The 23,667-nt window shown below is 41.9% G+C and overlaps 1 protein-coding gene and 1 pseudogene across 1 annotated transcript; one reads left to right on the top strand and one right to left on the bottom strand.

The window, feature by feature from the left end:
- Positions 1-71: 71 nt before the first annotated feature.
- On the top strand, positions 72-19,814 carry Fbxo45 (F-box protein 45). Its single transcript, XM_004671729.3, has 3 exons — positions 72-410; positions 8,747-9,103; positions 16,422-19,814. The coding sequence occupies exons 1-3, from the start codon at positions 72-74 to the stop codon at positions 16,605-16,607; spliced, it is 882 nt and encodes a 293-aa protein (XP_004671786.2). The 3' UTR covers positions 16,608-19,814.
- On the bottom strand, positions 3,126-3,244 carry LOC123460298 (annotated as a pseudogene).
- Positions 19,815-23,667: the final 3,853 nt, after the last annotated feature.

Here is a 23,667-nt window from a genome sequence, read left to right as displayed (position 1 = left end):
AGGCTCGGCCTTGCGCGCGGACACGGGGCGAAGCGGCGGAGGCGGCGGCCTCCGGGCCGGCTGGTGAGGCGATGGCGGCGCCAGGCCTGGGGGTTGGGGCGGCCTCGGGCGGCGCTGGCTGCAGCGGGGCCGGGGCCGGGGCCGGTGGCGGCGGCGGCGGCGCCGGTGCGGGCGCGGGATACGGATCGGCCGGGGCCGGCGGCCGGCTGCCCAGCCGGGTGCTGGAGTTGGTGTTCTCGTACCTGGAGCTGTCAGAGCTCAGGAGCTGCGCCCTCGTGTGCAAGCACTGGTACCGCTGCCTGCACGGCGACGAGAACAGCGAGGTGTGGCGGAGCCTGTGCGCCCGCAGCCTGGCAGAAGAGGCTCTGCGCACTGACATCCTCTGCAACCTGCCCAGCTACAAGGCCAAGGTGAGCGAAGCCCAGGCCGTGCCGCTGCCCCAGTCCCATCCGCCTCCCCCAGTCAGTGTTTTTATCAACCAAAGCTGCTGAGCCAGACGCCTCGCTCAACCTCCCGCCTTTCCAGGGCTCCAATCAGTGTCTTTCTCATCCCCCCCCCTCCATAAAGATCCTCTTTTCTTTGGATGGAAGTTCTGCTCCTTAACCCACTTTAAACAGGACCAGGCCGTTTGTTCATCACTGATTTCCACCATTCATTCTACCGTCGATAGTCTTTGCTCTTAAAAACATACCATCATCAACTCTTGTACCTTTTAATACTCTCAGTCCACCCCCTCCCCCCGGCCTTCAAAGTAGACTTTCATGATATTATTTCACTTCGGCTGCTTTAAAAGTGAACTGTTTATGGGAATCTTTGCGTTCACCCTTCTTTTTCCAAGCTCTGATTTATAGCCACATTCTCTTTACTTTTGTCCGCGTTCTCTTATTGCCCACAGTATTTTGCACTTAGCAGTATGTTCCTAGGCATCTTGCTAACTTTCAAGAAAAGGGACTTTAATAGGACATCCCCCCGTTGGCACCATATAACTGCCATAATTCTGCCTTATTTGCTGTTAATGACTACTTTTTTGCTAACTTTTTCTTAGTTCTACTGTGATGTCACTTCTGCTCTGTTTATCATCTAATGTGCTGATTCCCGTGTTCTTATTTTTCCTCCTGGATTCTTGCACCTTTATGATACATAGTAAAAGTGCATGCATGTGTGCACATGTGTGTGGAGACCAGAGGTTACTCTTGAGTGTTTTCCTCAATTGCTCTCCACCTTACCATTATTATTGTTGTTATTATTATTATTTTGGTTTTTTGAGGTAGGGTTTCACTGTAGCCCAGGCTGACCTGGAGCTCACATATGTAGTTTCAGGGTGGCCTTGAACTCATGGTGATCCTCTCAAGTGCTGGGATTAAAGGCATGCACCACTATGCCCGGCCCAGGATTATTATTATTATTATTATTATTTTTTTGTGGTAGCGTCTGTTACTGAGCTTGAAGCTCACTGATTCATTTAGACTAGGTAGTCAGTAAGTCCTAGGGATCATTCTGTCTTAGTGCTAGGTATGTGCTACCATTTCTGTTTTTTTTTTTTTTTTCTTTTTTCCTGGTTCCTGGAGACCTGAACTTGGATCCTCATGCTTTTCATAACAAACACTTTACCCCCTGAACCCAATGTAATCCTTTTTAATGCTAGACTTCCACTGAGGGTCTAAGTAAGTGATAAATTATTTTCATATGAAACAGATGCACTGTTTATATACATATTACATATATGTGTACACACACATATATGTATCTTTTCTATATAAATTTTTTTGGAGTCATCATCTCACTATTTAGCAAAGGCTGGCCTCCAGGTTGCCATCCTCTGGTTTTGGCTTGAAAGTTCTGGAATTACAGTTATAGGCCACAACACCCAGCTTATTCTATTATATTAAAACAAGTTTTAGGGCTGGAGAGATGGCTTAAGGGCTAAGCGCTTGCCTGTGAAGTCTAAGGACCCCGGTTCGAGGCTCGATTCCCCAGGACCCATGTTAGCCAGATGCACAAGGGGGTGCACGCATCTGGAGTTCATTTGCAGTGGCTGGAGTCCCTGGTGCACCCATTCTCTCCCTCTCCCCTCCCCTTCCCCCCGTCACTCTCAACTAAATAAATAAAAATAAAAAGTTTTAGTGTAAAAAGGTAAGGAGCATTACTTTCAAATACATTGTTTTGTAAGGTGGTTTCTGTATAAGTAAAAGAACCAAGGTGATGCTTGTTTGAGTAAGATGGGAGAAATTGATGGTGCCAAACTACAGTGAAGAAACTTAGGAACATGTGATCAGTAATATAATTATTTTGCACTTTAAAGAGGCTATTTCTGATTTCAGTATGAAGAATGGGTTGGAAGAAAGCTTTGGAAATACAGTATAGATCAGTAATGATGAAGGTGGAGAAAACTGACAGATTTAGGAAGCAAAAGTTAACAGAGTTTTGACTAGGTGAGGAAGAGGGTGGAGCTAAGGGTGGCTCCTGGGTATCTTGCTTATGTAATACAGGTATTGCTTGGGCTGGCAGTGAGCTCAGTTGCAGAGTAGAATTCATGGAGTTTTTGGCTATCCAAGAGATTTCAAGTAGGTGGCAGCTCTTAGTGTTGGGGCTTAGCGGTCTAAGCTAATGATACAGAGTACTTGGATTGAATGAAGGCATATACATTGGAAAAGGGAAGCTGGAACTAGATATATCATGGGGGTCTTCCTTCTCTTTTCCCTCCCTCCTTTCCTTCCTCTTTTTATTTTATTTACTTATTTGCAAACAGAGAGGGAGGGAGTATGCCAGGGCCACTGCAAATGAACTCCTGATGCATGCACCACTTTGTGCATCTGGCTTATGTGGGTAGTGGGGATTTGAACCCTGGCTTCCAGGCTTTGCAAGTAAGTACCTTTCACTGCTGAGACAACTCTCCAGTCCCCTTTCCTTCTTCCCATCATTTGGATCAAACCAAGGGCCTCATGAATGCTCAGCACACACTCTACTACTGAGCTTTACCTCCATCCCTAGGAATTTTCTTTTTTAAACTTCATGTTTTACATATCTCCAAGTAGCATTGGTTATCCTAGTCAGACTTGGCATCTAATTTTAATACTCTAAATTTCAGACTTAGACACTAAGTTAGTTTTTTTTCTTTTCTTTTAAGCCTACAGCACCTGGTATTCCCAGGTGGTCTCCCATCCAAGTACTAACCAGGCCTGACCCTGCTTAGCTTCTGAGATCAGACAAAATCGGGTGTGTGCAGGGTGGTATGGCCCTAAACTATTTTTTTTCTTTCTTTCCTCTGCTATGGGTCCAACCTAAGGCTTTGTGTATGCTAAGTAGACACTCTACCACTGAGCCACACTTCCAGCAGCTAAGTTTGGTCTTACCGTTGTTTCCTGAGATATAAAATCTAGGTAGCTAAGAGTCTGAGACAGAAACTAAATTAAGTAGAAACTTTTATGGACACATCATGTGTTGGTACCGTTTCCCTCCTCCCCTGCCTCCATTCCACCGAGGGCCCTCCTCAGGGGGATTGCTGGTACTCACCACGGGGTTGTGGGTTATGAGTTGTGAGAGCAGCGGTCAGTTGTTGAGGGGTGGGGGGCAGTGCCTCTGGATATTCCCTTCTGCCCTGTGGCTCTAAGATTTTTTCTGCCCCCACTTCAGCAGAACTCCCTGAGCCTTGCTGTAGTTTTAGTCTGTCTTTGTGTTGAGCTCTCAGCAGCTTCTGGATCTCTGCTTTGGTAGGTTTTGAGTGTCCTCGGTGTCCTGTTCCATCAACCTGGTGCATGTTGTCAGGCTTGCCACCATGCCAGGCTCGTCCTCCATTTCTGCTGCCTTCTGATTTCGCCCCTGGAACTTGTGTGCGTCCACAGTCTGCAACCTTGACTGGATACACTACCCCCCTTTTGAGGCAGGTTTCACTGTAACCCAGGCTGGCCCCAAACTCGCGGCAATCCTCCTCCTTCGACCTCCTGATGGCTGGGATTAAAGGCATGAGCCACCACTTAAACTATGGATTTTAGGGCTAGAGGAACAGCTTAGCGGTTAAGGTGCTTGCCAGCAAAGCCAAAGGACCCAGGTTCGTTCGATACCCCAGAACCTACATTAGCCAGATGCACAAGGGGGCGCATGCATCTGGAGTTCGTTTGCAGGGGTTGGAAGCCCTGGCGCGCTCATCCTCCCATCTTCCCTCCCTCCCTCCCTCTCCCCCCCCTCCCCCCTCTCTGACTCTAATAAATAAATAAAAATGATTTTTAAAAATCTATGGATTTTAGAAAGTTATTTAGGAGCCGGGCTTGGTGATGCACGCCTTTAATCCCAGCTCTTGGGAGGCAGAGGTAGGAGGATTGCTGTGAGTTCGAGGCCAGCCTGAGATTACATAGTGAATTCTAGGTCAGAGTCAGACACTTTCTCAAAAAAACAAACAAACAAAAACAAGACAAAACAAAATTTTACATATTATATACATATATACATTTAGTATTTTCCCATTTTATTTGAAATTTTCAGTATCCATTCTAAAAAAAAGCCCTTTAGTAAAATCGCAATACTATTATCACTTGTAACAAGAAACTGATATTTCTTCATATAAAATTTCTAAATCTTACATTTTAATTTATACTTTATTTAATCAACATTCTATGTAAGGTTCCCATAACAACCAATTGATAAGCCTCTTCAGGCTATTTTACTCTACAGATGGCTTCTATCTCCTCCCTCCCCAGCAACTCACTTGTCACCCTAGGTTTTTCTGATTTCATTATCATTGTGTTGCTTAGTATGCTCTTTTGTCCTTTGCATTTCCTGTAGAGAATTGGTCACTTTTGATGAGATTAGATGTTTTTTTGGTTTTTTTTTTTGGTTTTTCGAGGTAAGGTCTCACTCTAGCTCGGCTGACCTGGAATTCATTATGGAGTCTCAGGGTGGCCTCGAACTCACGGCGATCCTCCTACCTCTGCCTCCCAAATGCTGGGATTAAGGGCGTGTACCACCACGCCTGGCAAGATCTTATTTTCTAACAAAGATATCACCACTAGATTGTAGTAAAAAACAATCATCTAATATCATCTAAAAAAAAAAAAAGGCGGGCGTGGTGGCGCACACCTTTAATCCCAGCACTTGGGAGGCAGAGGTAGGAGGATCGCCGTGAGTTCGAGGCCACCTTGAGACTCCATAGTGAATTCCAGGTCAGCCTGGGCTAGAGTGAGACCCTACCTTGAAGAAAAGAAAGAAAGAAGGAAAGAAGGAAAGAAAGATAGATAGAAAGAAAGAAAGAAAATAACATCTTGCAGGGGTGGCTCATGCCTTTAATCCCAGCACTTGGGAGACAGAGGTAGGAGGATCACTATGAGTTCGGAGTCACCCTGAGACAACAGTGAATTCCAGGTCAGTTTGGGCTAGAGTGGGACCTTACCTCAAAAAACTAAAGCAAAGAAAAAAAGATCTAGGGGTTGGAGAGATGGCTTAATGGTTAAAGAAGTTTGACAGCAAAGCCTGTGGTCTGGATTCAGTTCCCCAGCCACTCATGTAAAGTCTGACTGATTTGTCCCTGCTCTCTCTCTCCCAGATGAATAAACAAAATATTAAAAAAAGGAGGGGGGCTGGAGAGATGGCTTAGTGGTTAAGGTGTTTGAAATAGTTATTTATTTGAAAGAGAGAGAGAATGGGTGCATCAGTGCCTCCTGCCGCTGTGTGTGGAGAGTCGAACCCAAGGCCATCAGGCATTGTAGGCAAGAGCCTTTAACGGCTGAGCCATCTCTCCAGCCCCAAGAAATGGCTTTATTCGTTCATGTGAGTAGGTTTTCTGGTAATGCATGCAGTTAACTTGTGTAGACTGAAAACTATAAGCTTTGTCTCCTGTATGGAATGCTGGAGCAAATGCCCAGGTTTTTTCAGCTGCGTTTCCTGGGAGTTTCTTATGTCTCTCTAACCTTTAATGGTCTCACAAGGATTTGGGCAGTTTACTTTAACCTAAGCTTTGCAAGCAAGTGTTAAGCTCTGAGCCATCTACTCAAGGACCTCCCCACCTTCAAATATTTTTTTTTCAAGCTGGGTCTCACTTTTGCCCAAGTAGTCTCAGGCTGGCCTTGAACTCACAGCAATCCTCCTACTTTGGCTTCCTGAGTGCTGGGATTAATGGCATACACCACTGTGTCCAACAAAAGTGTAGATTTTAAAGTAAAATATAAACCAAAAGTTTTAAACTATTAAAACGTGAGAATTTGTTATGATTTACACAAAAAATAAGCTATTTTTTTAATTGTATTTAGAATTTAAAAAAAACCTGATTGTGTGCTAGAGAGATGGCTCTGTAGATAAAGCATGTTCTGCACAGGTGTGAATACCTGAGTTTGGCCCCCCAGAACCCATATGAGGGATCCCAGTCCACCTATGATGAGATGGGAGCTACAGGCAGAAGAATCCGGTGGGAGCTTGCAGGCCAGCTAGCCTGGAGAACAGAGTGGTGAACAGTGAAAGACCCTGCCTCAAATGAGGTGGAACATTAGGACTGACACCTGAAAGTTGTCCTCTGACTTTTACACACACCAGGTCTCACGTGGCCCAGGCTGGTTTGGAATTTGCTCTATGGCTGAGGATGACCTTGAACTTCCGATCATTCTGCCTTCACCTTCTAAGTGCTGGTATTACAGGCGTGTGTCACCTCCCCAGGCTGTAAGTCTTTTTGATGATAGCACTGACAAGATGAAAACTGTGTGTGTCTTAATTTTTTGATATAAAAATATCAGGTATAGCCAGGTGTGGTGGCGCACACTTTTAATCCTAGTACTTGGGAGGCAGAGGTAGGAAGATTGCCATGAGTTCAAGGCCACCCTGAGATTATATCATGAATTCCAGGTCAGCCTAGGATAGAGCAAGACCCCACCTTGAAAAACAATAACAACAACAAAAAAAATCAGGTATAAGCGCTGGAGATGTAGCTTGGTGGTAGAGTACTTGTCTACCATGCATGAGGCCGAAGATCCAGTCCCTAGCACTGAAAAAATAGTTTAAAAATGTCAAATATAAACAAAAGTAAATAGATTGACAAATTTCCTTATGTATACCATCAAACTTTACCAGTGACAAATCTAGTTTCATGTGTACCCCACTAGGCCCCTGGCTATATCAAAGCAGTTACTACATACCATTGTTTCATGTATAAACATTTGAGTATTATCTCTGAAATACAAGGATGCCTATGTATATGTTTTGGGTTTTTTGTGTGTGTGTGCTTAGTGTTGTGGTATATGCATGTGTGTGCCACTGTGCACCCCTACATGCACATGTGTGGAGGCCAGAGAAAGATGTTGAGCGTCCTTTCTATATTCCACCATATTTCCTTGAGACAGTCTCTCACTGAACCTGGAGCTCCTTTTTTTGTTTCCCCTCCTATTTATCCTGGCCCCAGCAATCCTGTCTCTCTGCCCCTATCAATGTTGTCCTCACAGGTATGTGTAGCTTTTAAAAATATATATATTTTATTTATTTGTTTATTTGAGTGAGAGAGAGAGAGAGAGAATGGGCATGCCAGGGCCTCCAGCCACTGCCCCCTTGTGCATCTGGCTTATGTGGGTACTGGAGAATCAAACCAGGGTCCTTAGGCTTTGCAGGCAAATGCCTTAACCACTAAGTCATCTCTCCAGCCCCCATGTATATAGCTTTTAAAAAAAAATTATTTATTTGAGAGTGACAGAGATAGAAAGAGAGAGTGGGTGCACCAGGGCTTCCAGCCACTGCACACAGGCTCCATATGCGTGCGTCCCCTTGTGCATCTGGCTCACGTGGGTCCTGGGGAATCAAGCCTCGAACTGGGGTCCTTAGGCTTCACAGGCAAGTGCTTAACTGCTAAGTCATCTCTCTAGCCCACATTTGTAGCTTTTTATGTGGATGTTGGAGATTAAACTCAGACTCTCACCCACTGAATCATTTTCCCAGCCTCTGTTTTGATGTTTTAAGATGCTTACTTAGCCAGGCGTGGTGGTGCACCCCTTTAATTCTAGCACTAGTGAGGCAGAGGTAGGAGGTTCACTGTGACTTCAAGACCACCCTGAGACTACATAGTAAATTCCAGGTCAGCCTGAGCTAGAGTGAGACCCTACCTCGAAAAAACAAAAAACAGACAAACAGAAACAGGAAGTTTACTTGTAGGAATTATATTATAGTTTGTAATTTGGTTAGTGATAAGGCAGTTGGCTTGCCACTTCCCTGCTTTCCTTTGACTGGGCCTCTTTCTGTTGTTACTCTGGGATCATCTTCAACTTCTGGTTCAAATGATCCTCCCTCTTCCGCCTCTACTCAGGAATGCGTTACCATGCTTGTTCCAGTTGGCAGTTATTTTTAATATTGTTTAATATCTAATGTTAATTTCCCATCCTGAGACATTTGGAAACACTGAGTGTGTTGTTTTAAAATACATAATTTTTTATTTGTAAACATAGCCTAAAGTTTGGGCTTTTTTTTTTTTTTTTTTTTTTTTTTGTCTTTTGAGGTATGGTCTCACTGCAGCCCAGGCTGACCTGGAATTCACTATGTACTCTCAGGGTGGTCTCGAACTCATGGTGATCCTCCTACCTCTGCCTCCCGAGTGCTGGGATGAAAGGTGTGCGCCACCATGCTTGGCTCGCTCCCTCCCTCCCTCCCTCTTTCTCCTTCCTTTCTTCCTCCTTCCCTCCCTCCCTCCCTCTCTCCCTCCTTCCCTCTCTTCCTTCATTCCTTTCATGCTTTTTGATATTTAAGAAAACTCAAATTTTCTGTTTTGGTTTGTTTTTTATTTTAGGTACGTGCTTTCCAGCATGCCTTCAGCACTAATGACTGTTCCAGGAATGTGTATATTAAGAAGAATGGCTTTACTTTACATCGAAATCCCATCGCTCAAAGCACTGATGGTGCAAGGACCAAGATTGGTTTCAGTGAGGGCCGCCATGCTTGGGAAGTGTGGTGGGAGGGTCCTTTGGGCACTGTGGCAGTGATAGGAATTGCCACTAAACGGGCCCCCATGCAGTGCCAAGGTTATGTGGCATTGCTCGGAAGTGACGACCAGAGCTGGGGCTGGAATCTTGTGGACAATAATCTGCTACATAATGGGGAAGTCAATGGCAGTTTCCCACAGTGCAACAATGCACCAAAATACCAGGTGAGAAACAGTATTTTCTTAGATATAGGTCTTTTCAAATCATGCCTTAAATTGTCTTAAACACTTTTATGTAGGAACTGTGGGGTTTTTTTGGGGGGTAGTTTTTAAGTAAATGATATATGTCAATACTTAATGCATCTTAATGCATACATCTTTGCTTTTGATCAGGATTGCCAAGCTTTTTCTGTGTAGGGCTTAAGAGTAAATATTTTAGGCATTTCATCCCATATTTTCTCAGTAATAACTTTTAATTCTGTTGTTTTAACATTAAGTCAGTTGTAGATAATGTGAATAAGTGAACATGGCTAGACTCCAGTAAGACCTCATTTATGGTTATAGGGCCAGTTTGGCCCAAGGGCTATATATATAGTTTGCCAGTTCTTTGTTTATGCTGTTTGGGGTGGGGGGGGTAGAGGCAGATAGAGAATGTGCACAGCAGGGCCTCTAGCCACTGAAAAAGAACTCCAGATGTGCGTACCATCTTGTACATCCGGCTTACGTGGGTACTGGGGCATCAAACCTGTGTCCTTAGGCTTCTCAGGCCTTAACTACTAAGCTGTCTCTCCAGCCCACTTGCCAGCGCTTGCTCAGGTTTGTCGTCTTTACTATATCTTGGCACATGTGGAGACTCGCCATAGCAAACACACTTAGATGCACATACATGCCTGCTCACTCTCCGCTACCTGTTAGTCTGTTTGTGGATTCAAAGCCCTTGGAGACATTCATAATTTTTGTAGATAGGCATGTTGAGGCACGCTGCAACATATTTAAAATTCTTTGCATATTAATGCTTTCACTCACACTCATTTGATTCTAGAATCAAAATTATAATTGCTTTTTCTAAAAATCAAATTATAAATTCAGCAGAATGTAAAACAACAGTCTGATAAGAAATTCAAAGTCTAAAGCCGGGTGCAGGTGTGGTGGCACATGCCTTTAATCCCAGCATTCAGCACAGAGGTAGGAGGATCATGGTGAGTTTTAGGCCACCGTGAGACTACATAGTGAATTCTGGGCCAGCCTTGGCTAGGGTGAGACTCTAGCTTGAAAAACTAAAAAAAAAGAAAAAGAAATCCAAAATATAGATTGCATATTTCAGATCCACATGTAGCTTGAAATCCTACCTCAGCAACACCCTCAACTCAGGCACACTGCAGTGTAGTCGAGGTAAGTGGAATACATCTCCCGCTTCCTGAAGTATACAAGCTGGCAGGGATTTTTCTCAGAGAATCCTTTCTGCCTCGTCTGTTTTAGCTCTGCAATTATCCTGTAGAAATGGGTGTCTGGACTTATTGATGAAAATAAAGTCTTACTGCTACCTTTATGTGCACTGAAAGTCTTTCAGCCTTTTTTTTTTTTTTTTTTAAGAGAACATAATTGGGTTTTATTTAAACTTAAATTCATTGAGACCTATTTTATTCTCCACAGTATGGTGTTTTGTTTTGTTTTTTTGTTCTGTTTTCTTGAGGTAGAGTCTCACTCTAGCCCAGGCTGACCTGGAATTCACTATGTATTCTCAGGGTGGCCTTGAACTCACAACGATCCTCCTACCTCTGCTTCCCAAATACTGGGATTAAAGGCGTGCGCCACCACACCCAGCTAGTATGGTGTATTTTGATGAGTGTTTCACATGTGCTAAAAAGAATGTATATTCTCTTCTTAGTTGGAATACTCTGTACATGACAAGTCAAGTTGGTTAGTAGTATTTATATCTTATATATTGCTAGTGATTTTTAAAATTTGTTTATGTGTGAGAGAGAGAAAGAGACAGACAATGAATGGGTTCCCTAGGGCTCCTGCTGCTGCAGATGAACTTCAGATGCATGTGCCACTTTGCATCTGGCTTTTTTTTTTTCTTCCAAGTCAGGGTCTCACTGTAGCTCAGGCTGACCTGGAATTCACTGTGTAGTCTCAGGGTGGCCTTGAACTCACAGCGATCCTCCTACCTCTCCAGTGCTGGGATTAAAGGCATACGCCACTTTGCTTAGCCTACATCTGGCTTTATGTGGATATTGGAGAATTGAATCCAAGGCCATCAGGCTTTTGTAGGCAAGAGCCTTTAATGGCAGAGCCATCTCCTCAGCCCCAAGGAATGGCTTTATTCTTTTATGTGTGTAGATTTTCTTGTAATGTAAGCAGTTAGCTTGTCTAGGTTCAAAACTCTAAGCTTTGTTATCCATGTGGTATGCTGCAGCAAACACTAGTTTTGTCAGCTTTGCTTCTTTTTTTTTTTTTTTTTTAAGTTTTTCGAGGTAGGGTCTCACTCTAGCCCAGGCTGACCTGGAATTCACTATGGAGTCTCAGGGTGGCCTCGAACTCACAGCGATCCTCCTACCTTTGCCTCCCGAGTGCTGGGATTAAAGGTGTGCGCCACCACGCCCGGCTAGCTTTGCTTCTTTTTTAGCCTGGCTTCCTGGGAGTTTTCCATGCCTGCCTGACCTTTACTGGTCTCGCAATGATGTGGGCAGAGTTCATTCTAAGACTCGTATGTTCATTCTTTCTGCTGTCCTTTTGCTTCTGGAGTTCCCTCTTAGCAGTTTCTAGTGGCTCTGCCATCCCCAGGCGTTTCGTGCTGGCGCACATACTAGTAAGGTCGTTTTGCTTCCTGTACTGAATGCTGTGTGTTCAAGGTGAAGCAACTTGTGAATTGCAGCAGAATCAGTTCTGTCTTACTGTGCTGCAAAATAGGGATAATGCCCAGGATTGATGAGAAGGTTAAATGGGATAAACTTACCAGAACATTAGCATGATTTTGGTTTGGGTTTTGTTGGTAGCTGGGGTGATTTAGATGGCCTTCGGATAAGGGTATGTGTTACAGGTTGAGTTGGGCAAAGGGAGGAAAAAAGTGCATGTTGGCAGGAAAGTAAATGATAGCAGGAGTTATAATCAGGAGGTAGATCTTGAACTGGCTGTGTACCTTTTTTTTTTTTTTTTTTGAGGTAAGGTCTCTAAACTGACCTGACATTCATTTTGTAGTCTCAGGATGGCCTTGAACTCATGGCAGTCCTCCTCCTGAATGTTGATCCTCCTGAGTACTGGGATTAAAGGTGTGCACCACCACCTCTGGCTATAACCTTGAATTTATGATCCTGCCTCCACTTCCTGGGTGCTAGGATTACAGACATTTGTTACCATGCTTGATGTATGTACTAGGGTAGGGTCTCACTCTAGCCTAAGCTGGCCTGCAATTCACTAAGTAGTTTCAGGTTGGCCTTGAACTCATGGCAATCCTTTTACTGCTGCCTCCTGAGTGTGGGATTAAAGGTATGTGCCATTTATGCCTGGCTTATTTATTTAAATTTTTTCGTAATGTTTTTTATGAGAGAATTGTGCCAGGGCCTCCAGCCACTGCAGTTGAACTCCAGACCAGCTTGTGCGCATGTGCGACCTTGTGTGCGTTTGTCACCTATGTGTCTGGCTTACGTGGGACCTAGAGAGTCAAAGATGGGTCCTTAGGCTTCACAGACAAATGCATTAACTGCTAGGCCATCTCTTTAGCCCTACTTATTTATTCATTTGTTTATTTAATTAATTTTTTTTGTTTTGTTTTTTTTTCGAGGTAGGGTCTCACTCTAGCATAAGCTGACCTGGAATTCACTATGTAGTCTCAGGGTGGCCTCAAACTCACAGCGATCCTCCTACCTCTACCTCCCAAATTCTGGGATTATAGGTGTTCCACCACGCCCAGCTAATTAATTTTTAAAAAATCTTATTTATTTATTTATTTGAGAGCAACAGACAGAGAAGAGGCAGAGAGAGAGAGAGAGAGAGAGCGCGCGCGAGAGAGAGAGAGGGTGCACCAGGGCCTCCAGCCACTGCAAATGAACTCCAGATGTGTGTGCCTACTTGTGCATCTGGCTAACGTGGGTCCTGGGTAATTGAGCCTCAAACCGGGGTCCTCAGGCTTCACAGGCAAACGCTTAAGCACTAAGCCATCTCTCCAGCCCTTAAATTTTTTTTGAGGTAGGGTCTTGCTCTAGGCTAGGCTGACCTGGAGCTCACTCTGTAGTCCTAGGCTGGCGTCAAACCCATGGCAAGCTTCCTACCTTGGCCTTCCAGGTAAAAGCATGAACCACCATCCTCTGCTTAGTGGGTTTTTTTTTTTCCTTTTCTTTTTATCAATTAGAAACTTTGTTGTATGGAGAAAGAAATCATGTGTTGGTCCCATTCTCTTCTTCCCCACCCCCATTCCACTGAGGGCTCTCTTCATTAGGGTGTTTACCATGGAATTATAGGTTATGAATTATGAAAGCAGACGTCAGTCTTCATGGTGGGGGTGATGCAAATGCCTCTGGATACTCCTTCCCACCCTGTGGCTCTTACAGTCTTTCTGACCTCCCCCTTACTCAATGTTTCTAAGCTTTGGCGGGTGTGTGATAAGTCCACTTTAGTGTTGAGCTCTCAGCAAGTTGTGGATTTCTGCTTTGATGACGTTTCGAGTGTGCTCAGCGTCTATGCCCTCTCCCTGGCGCAGGTTGTCAGGCTCGCTGTGAGAGCAGCTCTCATGCTTACCTTGCCAGTTTCTCTGTGTCTTCCCCTGGACCTGGATGGTGTATAAGAAGGGGCTCATCTCATGATACGGAGTCAGCTATCTTTTCTTGTCATATTGATGGATTTTGGTTCTCCCTGGTTTTCACTGCCTTCTGTAAAAGAGAAAACAGATTTGCCTGGTGTATAGTGTGGGATCCCTCTTGTGGGCTGTAGCGAGACTGGAACTCAGGGGAAGAGATCCCTTCAGGGGATTCCCCTGGAGGCTAGCGCTGAGTCTCTGTTGCTCTCCCCAAGCACCTGTCTTCTGGATTTGTTTTTCCTTTCTTTTGTGCATGTGGGACTCCTTTCCCAGTAGACCTGCTGATGCTGATGGAACGCAAGGCCTAAGAGGGCTGGTGGGAGCCCTGTATGAGCAGGGCCGAGGGATCCCTGGCTCTAGTGCATTTCTGGCTGTGGTGTAGTTGCCGGGTGTCCTTTGCGCTCTCCAGCTTCCATGACGGGGTTACCCAAGGCAAATAATTTTTTATACAACCTCCCTTTTTGGTAGACGTGTATGTTACGTGTTACCTTTTTTTCTTTTTGTTACGTGTTATCTTGATCTTTCTTCACCCCAGTTTCTTTTGGTGTGGGTCCTAGTCCTCTGTCTTAACCAGAAGTCTTAAATATGTTTTATTATAGTGATTTAAAAAATTATAGTAAATCATATACACTTATTATTTTAACCACTTGTAAGTGTAGTTCACTAGCATTAAATACGTTTACAGTATTATATTACCATCACTCCTATCTATACCCAAAATGTTTTCTTCATCCTCAATATAAACTGTTGTCACTAAACAGTATCTCCCCACTTTCCCTGTTTCCCAGCCCCTGGTAACCTCCGTTCTACTTTGTATCTCTATTTGATTATCCTGGATACTTTACATAAATGTAATCATGATATTAGTGTGTTTGTGTCTTGCTTATCTTAATATGTTTTCATGTTATAACATATATCAGCATTTCTTTTTCTGGCTAACTGATTTTTTTTTTAAGTTTTTATTAACATTTTCCATGATTATAAAATATATCCCATGGTAATTCCCTCCCTCCCCACCCCCACACTTTCCCATTTGAAATTCCATTCTCCATCATATTACCTCCCCATTACAATCATTGTAATTACATATATACAATATCAACCTATTAAGTATCCTCCTCCCTTCCTTTCTCTTCTCTTTATGTCTCCTTTTTACCTTACTGGCCTCTGCTACTAAGTATTTTCATTCTCACACAGAAGCCCAATCATCTGTAGCTAGGATCCACATATGAGAGAGAACATGTGGCGCTTGGCTTTCTGGGCCTGGGTTACCTCACTTAGTATAATCCTTTCCAGGTCCATCCATTTTTCTGCAAATTTCATAACTTCATTTTTCTTTACCGCTGAGTAGAACTCCATTGTATAAATGTACCACATCTTCATTATCCACTCATCTGTTGAGGGACGTCTAGGCTGGTTCCATTTCCCAGCTATTATAAATTGAGCAGCAATAAACATGGTTGAGCACGTACTTCTAAGGAAATGAGATGAGTCCTTTGGATATATGCCTAGGAGTGCTATAGCTGGGTCATATGGTAGATCAATCTTTAGCTGTTTTAGGAACCTCCACACTGTTTTCCACAATGGCTGGACCAGATTGCATTCCCACCAGCAGTGTAGAAGGGTTCCTTTTTTTCCACATCCCCGCCAACATTTATGATCATTTGTTTTCATGATGGTGGCCAATCTGACAGGAGTGAGATGGAATCTCAATGTAGTTTTAATCTGCATTTCCCTGATGACTAGTGACGTAGAACAGTTTTTTAGATGCTTATATGCCATTCATATTTCTTCCTTTGAGAACTCTTTATTTAGCTCCATAGCCCATTTTTTAACTGATTTTTTTAATCTTAAAATTTTTAAATATCTATTTAATTCATTAGAGAGAGAGAATGAGAATGATGGATGAGCCAGGGCCTTCAGCCCCTGTAAATTAACTCCATACACATGCACCACCTTGTGCATCTGGCTTATGTGGGTCCTGGGGAATCGAACATGGGTCTTTTGGCTTCGCAGGCAAATGCCTTAAGGGCCCTGGCTGACTAATTTTGTATATACTACAGTAATTTGAGAAAATATTTAGATAGACTTTTTTTAGTAAAATATGCTAAGTTACAGATATTAGTGTAAACTTCCTTAGGAAAAGGCTTTAAACAAAGTATAAATATAATCTGGTTCTTTTCATGGAGAACATTAAAGTTAGCAGTAAATGTAGGTCTCATGTGATCTTTAAAAGGTGTTCAAAGTAAGCATTTATGGTGAGAATTATGTGTGTTCTTTTTCTAGATGTTTCCTCCTGACCAGAAAGTTTGCTTTCTGATTTTCCTAGATAACTTTAAAAATATATATTCTTTTTTTTTCTTTTGGGTACATTTTTTTTATTTTACTTTTTAAAAATTTTATTAGCATTTTCCATGATTATAAAAAATATCCCATGGTAAGTCCGTCTCTCCCCCCTAAAATATATATTCTTTTAACTGGGTGTGGTGGCGCATGCCTTTAATCCCAGCACTCGGGAAGTAGAGGTAAGAGGATTGCTGTGAGTTTGAGGCCACCCTGAGACTCCATAGTGAATTCCAAGTCAGCCTGGGCTAGAGTGAGACCCTACCTCAAAAACAAAACAAAACAAACAAACAAATATATATATATTTAAAATATTTTCAGCTTCTTAGTTTGTATTGGTTTCTTCTAGCTTTTGTCTTTGGTGGATTTTTTTTTTTCTTCTTACATTGTGATGTCTGTTTACAGATAGGAGAAAGAATTCGAGTCATCTTGGACATGGAAGATAAGACATTAGCTTTTGAACGTGGGTATGAGTTCCTGGGTGTTGCCTTTAGAGGACTTCCGAAGGCCTGTTTATACCCAGCAGTTTCTGCTGTGTACGGCAACACAGAAGTGACTTTGGTTTACCTTGGAAAACCTTTGGATGGATGACAGTGGCTTTCTTGGGATGAAAGACATTGGAGAAGAGATCTACTTGTGGGAAGTAGAATCATGAAATGATAATATCATGTGTGCATGTTCAAGAAACATCCTAAAAAACACATGAAGTAAACTGGAGAAGCAACTCTGCAGCAGAGATTATCTTAATGTTTCCTCTTTCCACTGGGCCAGAAAAATCCTCAGGGTTGCAGTTGGTTGAGTGGGCAGTTGACATATGCATGTTGCAACAGATTTGTCTCTAAGCTAGCAATGTGTTATTTCCAACTTTAAAGGTGAGCTTTTAAAGATGCTGTAAAAGGATAAGAAAAAGCAAGATTGTTAAGTGGTTTGTTTGTAAAGAAAGATTTATCCTATCTTACAACTGCCTGTTCTTTCTCCAGTCCCTTTTTTCCCCAGCCAGCTTGACTATTAGAAAAGTATGAAACTGGTTGGGCTTTATTTAATATTTTTAATATATTGAGAAGCATGGTCTGCCTGGACTGCACTTCTCTAGCAATGAGAAATAAAATCGTGCAGCTATTTTAAAAGTTGTATATACAATATGTGTGTAAAAAAACTGTTAAAAATGGACAAAGGGGTTGCTTTGTTCTAGTTCAACTCTTAAAAATCACTACATGGTACAGAATTAGATTAACATTTGGGGACAATACAAAAAGGATTTTAAGAGGAATTGTTGTGTTGGTTCATTTGGTATTATTTTGGGCTTATAGTCCTCATAGCTGTTACACTCTTTTTTTTTTTTAAGGTAGAGTCTCACTCTAGTTCAGGCTAACCTGGAATTCACTATGCAGTCTCAGGCTGGCCTTGAACCCACAGTGATCCTCCTACCTCTGCCTCCTGAGTGCTGGGATTAAAGGCGTGCGCCACCACGTCTGGCTACTGTTTTGTTTTTTTCTTTTAAACAGTCAAAATTATAGTAAAGATTTCTCAATTGGCTAAAAACTGAAGGAAGGCAAATTTTTCTAATATACATTTATCAGTAAGGTTGTGCTAAACATAATGGTAATGTGCATTTTTTGACATCTAGTTTTGTTTCATTTAATTGGCCTGAGAAAACTCAACACAGAACAATGCTGTGTGCTCTTACAGTCCTTAAACACGAGAGCTATTAGTCATAAACTCTAGGAAAAGAAATGATTAATGGTTCTTTTATTTTTTAACTTTATAATGCTATAGATGTTATAAAGAATTTTTAGTTTCATATTGTTTACATGCAACAATCTAAGCCTCAAGCTCTTCTCTGGGGCTATCAACAAAATGTTTACTCACCAGTTTGAAAGAGTGCCAGCCTGAACCCAGGTTAAGAATACTCTTAATCTCATTACAGGTAATTGCCCCCATGGGACTTGAAATACAAACCTTGTGCTTAAAACTTCAGGTTGACAATATTTTGAAAGTTTCATTGGAGAAAAGTTTAACATCATTTCCTATTTTGACTGACAAATGTTTTCACTAATACTTTGTTGAATTAATAATCTAACACACATGAGCTGAGATTTTTCTTTTGTTAGAAGAGAAACAGGCATCATCTTTCTGTATGAAAGTATAAATTATATGGTTTACATACATAAGAATTGATGAAGGCAAGTGAAATCTTTGTACTTTTCAGATTATTGCTGTATGTATATTTTGTTTAAATCTATTAGAGTTTGGGACAGTGAGCATCTTGCTGAGGTTGTTAAGGTCTCTCTCTTAGAGTTAAAATTACCACTACTGCTATGAAGCAGGAGATTCCAGCCATAGGACAAGGATTTGTAGATGCCACCTGAAAGGTTTACAAGTATTTGATTGTGTAGTTGGTTTGTTGTTTGAAAAAGAGAAATTTGTTAAAGATTCTTTTTGATATCTATGTCAAAAGGAAACCTGTACAGAGTGGAATGACATGTTAAATGTATTAGAGAATATAGCTATCATGGAAGCTGATTTTTTCTTGGCATAGAACAACCCAATTTGACAAAGTGTAAAATTTGAGTAATAGATGAGTGAAAATTGGTTCAAATGAGGATGGAGTAGTTAGAAAGTGGTACAGTCCTTTAAGTACTTGTTGCATTTTCAGGCTGTTATCTGGCTAATTCCACAAACTTTTGCTGAGTTTTGTTGATGACTTCTGTTTTTTCTCATTAGTAAATAATTCATTTGCAACAATGTTTTGAAGGTGCTGATTGGAAGACAAAACACAGTTATTCATTCCCAGAATCAAGTAATTGTCTATTTAAGAAGCCTTTCTTTTCCCTTTTTATTTCATTATTTTTAAGACAAGTTCTTATTGTGTACTTCAGGCTGTCGAGCTCACAGTGACATACCTGCTCCTGTATCTCAAAGATACAAGTGTTCCTAGTTGGGATAAACATCAGGGGATGGAGAGCCTTTATTCATAATTTGATCCTAGTGACCAGTAGTGGCTGTCCAGACCATGAGGACAAACTGCTCAGTGTTCAAGGGGACCTGGTTCTCACTGGTGCAGAGAGTGAGTGGGGAGAAGACATTCGTACCTGAAGACTGAGTGTCACTCACCTGAACCAATGCTTCTCAACCTTGGCTCTATTTTGGAGTGAGTTTAGAATGATTTTTTTTTTTAAAGTATCTAAACTTGGGTCCCATACCCTAAAATCCTGATGTTGGCACTGGGATATGTCCTGATCATAATTTTTAAATTTTTTCAGGTGATATCAGGTGAGAACACTTGTTCTAAAATTCACCTGTAATCTCATCTACAAATTAAAAAATTCTTGTTCCCTCCCTTCACTACCTCACAAGGATATTGAGAGTGAAATAAAACAAAAATAATGGGAAAGTGCTTGTGCTATGGATGAAAACATGCTGTTAAAAGGAAAAACATTTGTTCTATTTCAACTGCACCTATAATGAGGAAAAAAATGTGCAGTTGAATTTCCTGTGTTGCCTTGGGAAACTGGAAGCACTTGGTTCTTTAATGAAGCATGCAGGTGTGAACACAAACATTAATTACGATTACTCTTAATTTCTACTAGGGTCTTCTGTCATACTTGAGGTTGACTTTTAATTATCTGGTTTTACATAGGAAAGAAGAAATATTAAGGCTTAAATTCTGTAATGTTCATGGACTCATAATTCATTAAAAATTTTCATACAAGGACTCTTGTGGTTAATAGATGTCATTTCATAGCTGCCATTATTTTTTCATTGTTTGACTTTTGAACATTAAAGCCATTAATCTCATCTCTCATTCTTACTTAAGTTTAAATGCAGACTTGATAAAGCACTCCAAGTAAGTTTTGGCCATCATGGCTCAATGATTAAGTAGCTTCTGTCTTAGATGTGATTTGGCTGAGAAATCTCAAAAATAACAAAGAACTAACCCATATAGAAATTATAATTAACTGGGGCCTTAACAGTTAAGGTGCTTGTTGGTGAAGCCTAAGGACCCAGTCCATTCCCCGGTACTCACATAAGCCAGATGCACAAGGTGGCGCATGCATCTGGAGTTCCTTTGCAGTAGCTAGAGGTCCTGGTGTACCTGTTCTCTCTCCCCCTCCACCCCCCCACATCTGCCTCTCTCTCTTTCAAATAAATAAAATATTTTAAAAGTAATTATAATTAACTATCAACTGAAGTTTCCAAACTACTGTTTACATTATAACTGTAACATTAGTATTTTTAAATAATTTTAAGAAATGAACAGCTTGTTGAGATAGAAATTAAGGTCTACGGCCATACCACCCTGAATGTGCCCGATCTCATCTGATCTTGGAAGCTAAGCAGGGATGGACGTGGTTAGTACTTGGATGGGAGACAGAAATTAAGGAGTTTTCAATATTGGTGTCAAAAAGATTTCAGAAAACAAGACCACCAGTCTACAAGTTGGCACTGTGGAAGACAGGCCTACTTTGAATTCTCTATTAGGAATAAGTAGGCCATACCCAAATGCTGACCTCATGAAACATTCCTCATTTCTAGCTGAATGTAATCTCTCCTTTCTTGAAATTTCCCTAGTTTTTTCCATATATTTAACTCATGCTGTGTGACTTTAAGCCTTATTTATGTTTGTTTATTATTGGTGTCTTAGTCCCCTAATTGGACTCATCTTTGCGTTCACATTTCTAAGCTCAACAAACAGGTACTTACAGACTTGTGTGGGATAGAGAAAGAATAAAGAAAGACAAGGTTAGCCGGGAGTGGTGGCGCACGCCTTTAGTCCCAGCACTCGGGAGGCAGAGGTAGGAGGATTGCTGTGAGTTCAAGGCCATCCTGAGACTACATAGTTAATTCCAGGTCAGCCTGCGCTAGGGTGAGACTCTACTTCAAAAAAAAAAAAAGAAAAAAAAAAAAAAGACAAAGCTTTAAGCTTGCAGATCATAGTGGCCAAGATAGATGAGAAAGAAATTGTTGTCCTAATCCAAATGACGCAGAAAAGTGAGTGATGCAGAGCTGGGCCAGTGAGAAAGTAATCACTGTGGGTACGTGTTCACCATCTCCTTTTATTCAGAAATGTTGATAAATTGACTAGTTGTTACCGGTATAGATTTCATATTGGTTTAACAATGAAATTAGAATTCTATATTTTAATTTCCGTGAGTCTTTGGTTTTGCTTTAGTTTTCTAATAAAAAAGTTAAAACCTTAACAACTTGTGATTGCTTTCACTTTAAAATGGCATTTGTGGCCAGGCGTGGTGGCGTACACCTTTAATCCCAGCACTGGGGAGGCAGAGGTAGGAGGAGGATTGCTGTGAGTTCAAGGCCACCCTGAGAATACAGAGTGAGTTCCAGGTAAGCCTGGGCTACAGTGAACCCCTTCCTCGAAAAAAATAAATAAATAAAAAGCATTTCGGGTCTGGAGAGATAGCTTAGCAGTTAAGGCGCTTGCCTGCAAAGCCAAAGGAACCAGATTCCATCCCTCAGGACCCACGTAAGCCAGATGCACAAGGGGCCACATGCATCTGGAGTTTGTTTGCAGTGTCTGGAGGCCCTGGTGCTCCCATAATCTCTTTCTCTGTCTCAAATGAAATTAAGTTAAAAAGACATTTGTTATGTAAGTCAGGAAGAAAAACTGGGGTGCCTTCATAGCCAAAAGGTGGCGATGAGCTCAACCCATAAATTCCATGGCTTTTGGCAAGAGAATCTACATGAACAAGGGTCAGTGATTCTCATGTATCTTGTGTCTTTATCAACTCTCCCTGAGCTAACTGTTGATCATGTAGTTATTTGCTAAGAGTGGCAAGGTAAGAGACATCTGGTCCTGAACTGGCTGGATAAGTAACTGCTGTGATCAAAAAGATTAAAAGGGTATCAGTTTATGTTGCTGAAAGTAGCTTGATATATTTATACAATAAAATTTATACAAAGCATTTTCATTTCTGAAGTGTTGAGTAGGTGTGAAGTTTTTGTATTTATCTTTTGGTTTAGTGAGAAAAGACACCAGAGTCCACTTTCTATTTATATGTCTGTTGTCTTCGTTTCTTTCCTTTCTTTTTCTTTTTGGTTTTTCAAGGTAAGGTTTCACTCTAGCCCAAGCTGACCTGGAATTTACTATGGAGTCTCAGGGTGACCTTGAACTCATGGTGATCCTCCTGAGTGCTGGATTTAAGGCATGTACCACCACATCTGGTCTTAGTTTTGTTTCTATTAGAGTACTGTTGACAAGAATGTGTTCTCTAATGGGGAGGGGATATGATGGAGAATGGAGTTTCAAAGGGGGAAGTTGGGGGAGGGAGGGTATTACTATGGGATTTTTTTTTATAATCATGGAAGTTGTTAATAAAAATTTAAAAAAAAAGAATGTGTTCTCTAATATCAAAAATATAGTTTACCAGGGCTAGAGAAATGGCTTAGTGGTTAAGATGCTTGCCTGCAAAGCCAAAGAACCCAGGTTCAACTCCCCAGGACCCACATAAGCCAGACCCACAAGGGTGTGCATGCATCTGGGGTTTGTTTTCAGTGGCTGAAGCCCTGGCACACCCATTCTCTCTCTCAAAATAATAAAGGAAAAAAATATATATAATGGCTGGAGAAATGGCTTGGGGGTTAAGGCATTTGCCTGCAAAGCCAAAGGATCCCGGTTCAATTCTCCAGGACCCATGTAAGACAGATGCACAAGAAGCGCATGTGTCTGGAGTTCGTTTACAGTGGCTGGAGGCCCTGGAGTGCCCATTTTCTCTCCTCCCCTCAAATACATAAATAAAATATAAAAAAGAATATAGAGGGCTGGAGAGATGGCTTAGCGGTTAAGCGCTTGCCTGTGAAGCCTAAGGACCCCGGTTCGAGGCTCGGTTCCCCAGGTCCCACGTTAGCCAGATGCATAAGGGGGCGCATGCGTCTGGAGTTCGTTTGTAGAGGCTGGAAGCCCTCGCGCGCCCATTCTCTCTCTCTCCCTCTATCTGTCTTTCTCTCTGTGTCTGTTGCTCTCAAATAAGTAAATAAAAATTAAAAAAAATATAGAGAGAGCTGGGCGTGGTGGCACACGCCTTTAATTCCAGCACTTGGGAGGCAGAGGTAGGAGGATTGCTGTAAATTCAAGGCCACCCTGAGACTCCATAGTGAATTCCAGGTCAGCCTGGGCTAGAGTGAGGCCCTACCTTGAAAAACCAAAGGGGGGGAAAATATATATATATATATACACACACACACATACACACACACACACCCATACATACATACAAGAAAAATAAGGGCTGGAGAAATGGCTCAGCTGTTAAGGCACTTGCCTGCAAAGCCTAAGGACCCAGGCTTGATTCCCCTATACCCATATGAAGCACTAGGTGGTGCTTGTATCTGGAGTTCATGTGCAGTGGATGGAGGCCCTGGCGTGCCCATTTTCTCCTTCTCTCAATAAGAAAAAAGGTCAGAGAAGTCCTGTCTAGAATATGAGACTTAGATCTCCTGTATTTTTGCTTCCTTCTTCTATAAGTTGGAGAGCAAAATCAAGTAATAGAAACAATTTTGACTTTCTAACTCTTGAGAAATGCTCCTTGAAACAATTTATTAAAATGCTAATGTCGGGGCTGGAGAGATGGCTTAGTGGTTAAGGTGCTTGCCTGAGAAACCTAAGGACTCAGGTTCAATTCCCCAGGACCCA

This window comes from Jaculus jaculus, chromosome 4 (genome assembly GCF_020740685.1).
Source record: "Jaculus jaculus isolate mJacJac1 chromosome 4, mJacJac1.mat.Y.cur, whole genome shotgun sequence".
Taxonomy (NCBI): domain Eukaryota; kingdom Metazoa; phylum Chordata; class Mammalia; order Rodentia; family Dipodidae; genus Jaculus; species Jaculus jaculus.
The sequence above is the reverse complement of the archived record's forward strand: the minus strand, read 5'-3'. Positions and strand labels throughout refer to the sequence as shown.

Bases quoted from the DNA above. Each gene is read 5' to 3' on its own strand.
- Fbxo45 (XM_004671729.3), top strand. From the start codon at position 72: ATGGCGGCGCCAGGCCTGGGGGTTGGGGCGGCCTCGGGCGGCGCTGGC. The intron at 411-8,746 runs GTGAGCGAAGCC...TTTTTATTTTAG, and splicing joins TGCCCAGCTACAAGGCCAAG to GTACGTGCTTTCCAGCATGC. The intron at 9,104-16,421 runs GTGAGAAACAGT...GTCTGTTTACAG, and splicing joins ACAATGCACCAAAATACCAG to ATAGGAGAAAGAATTCGAGT.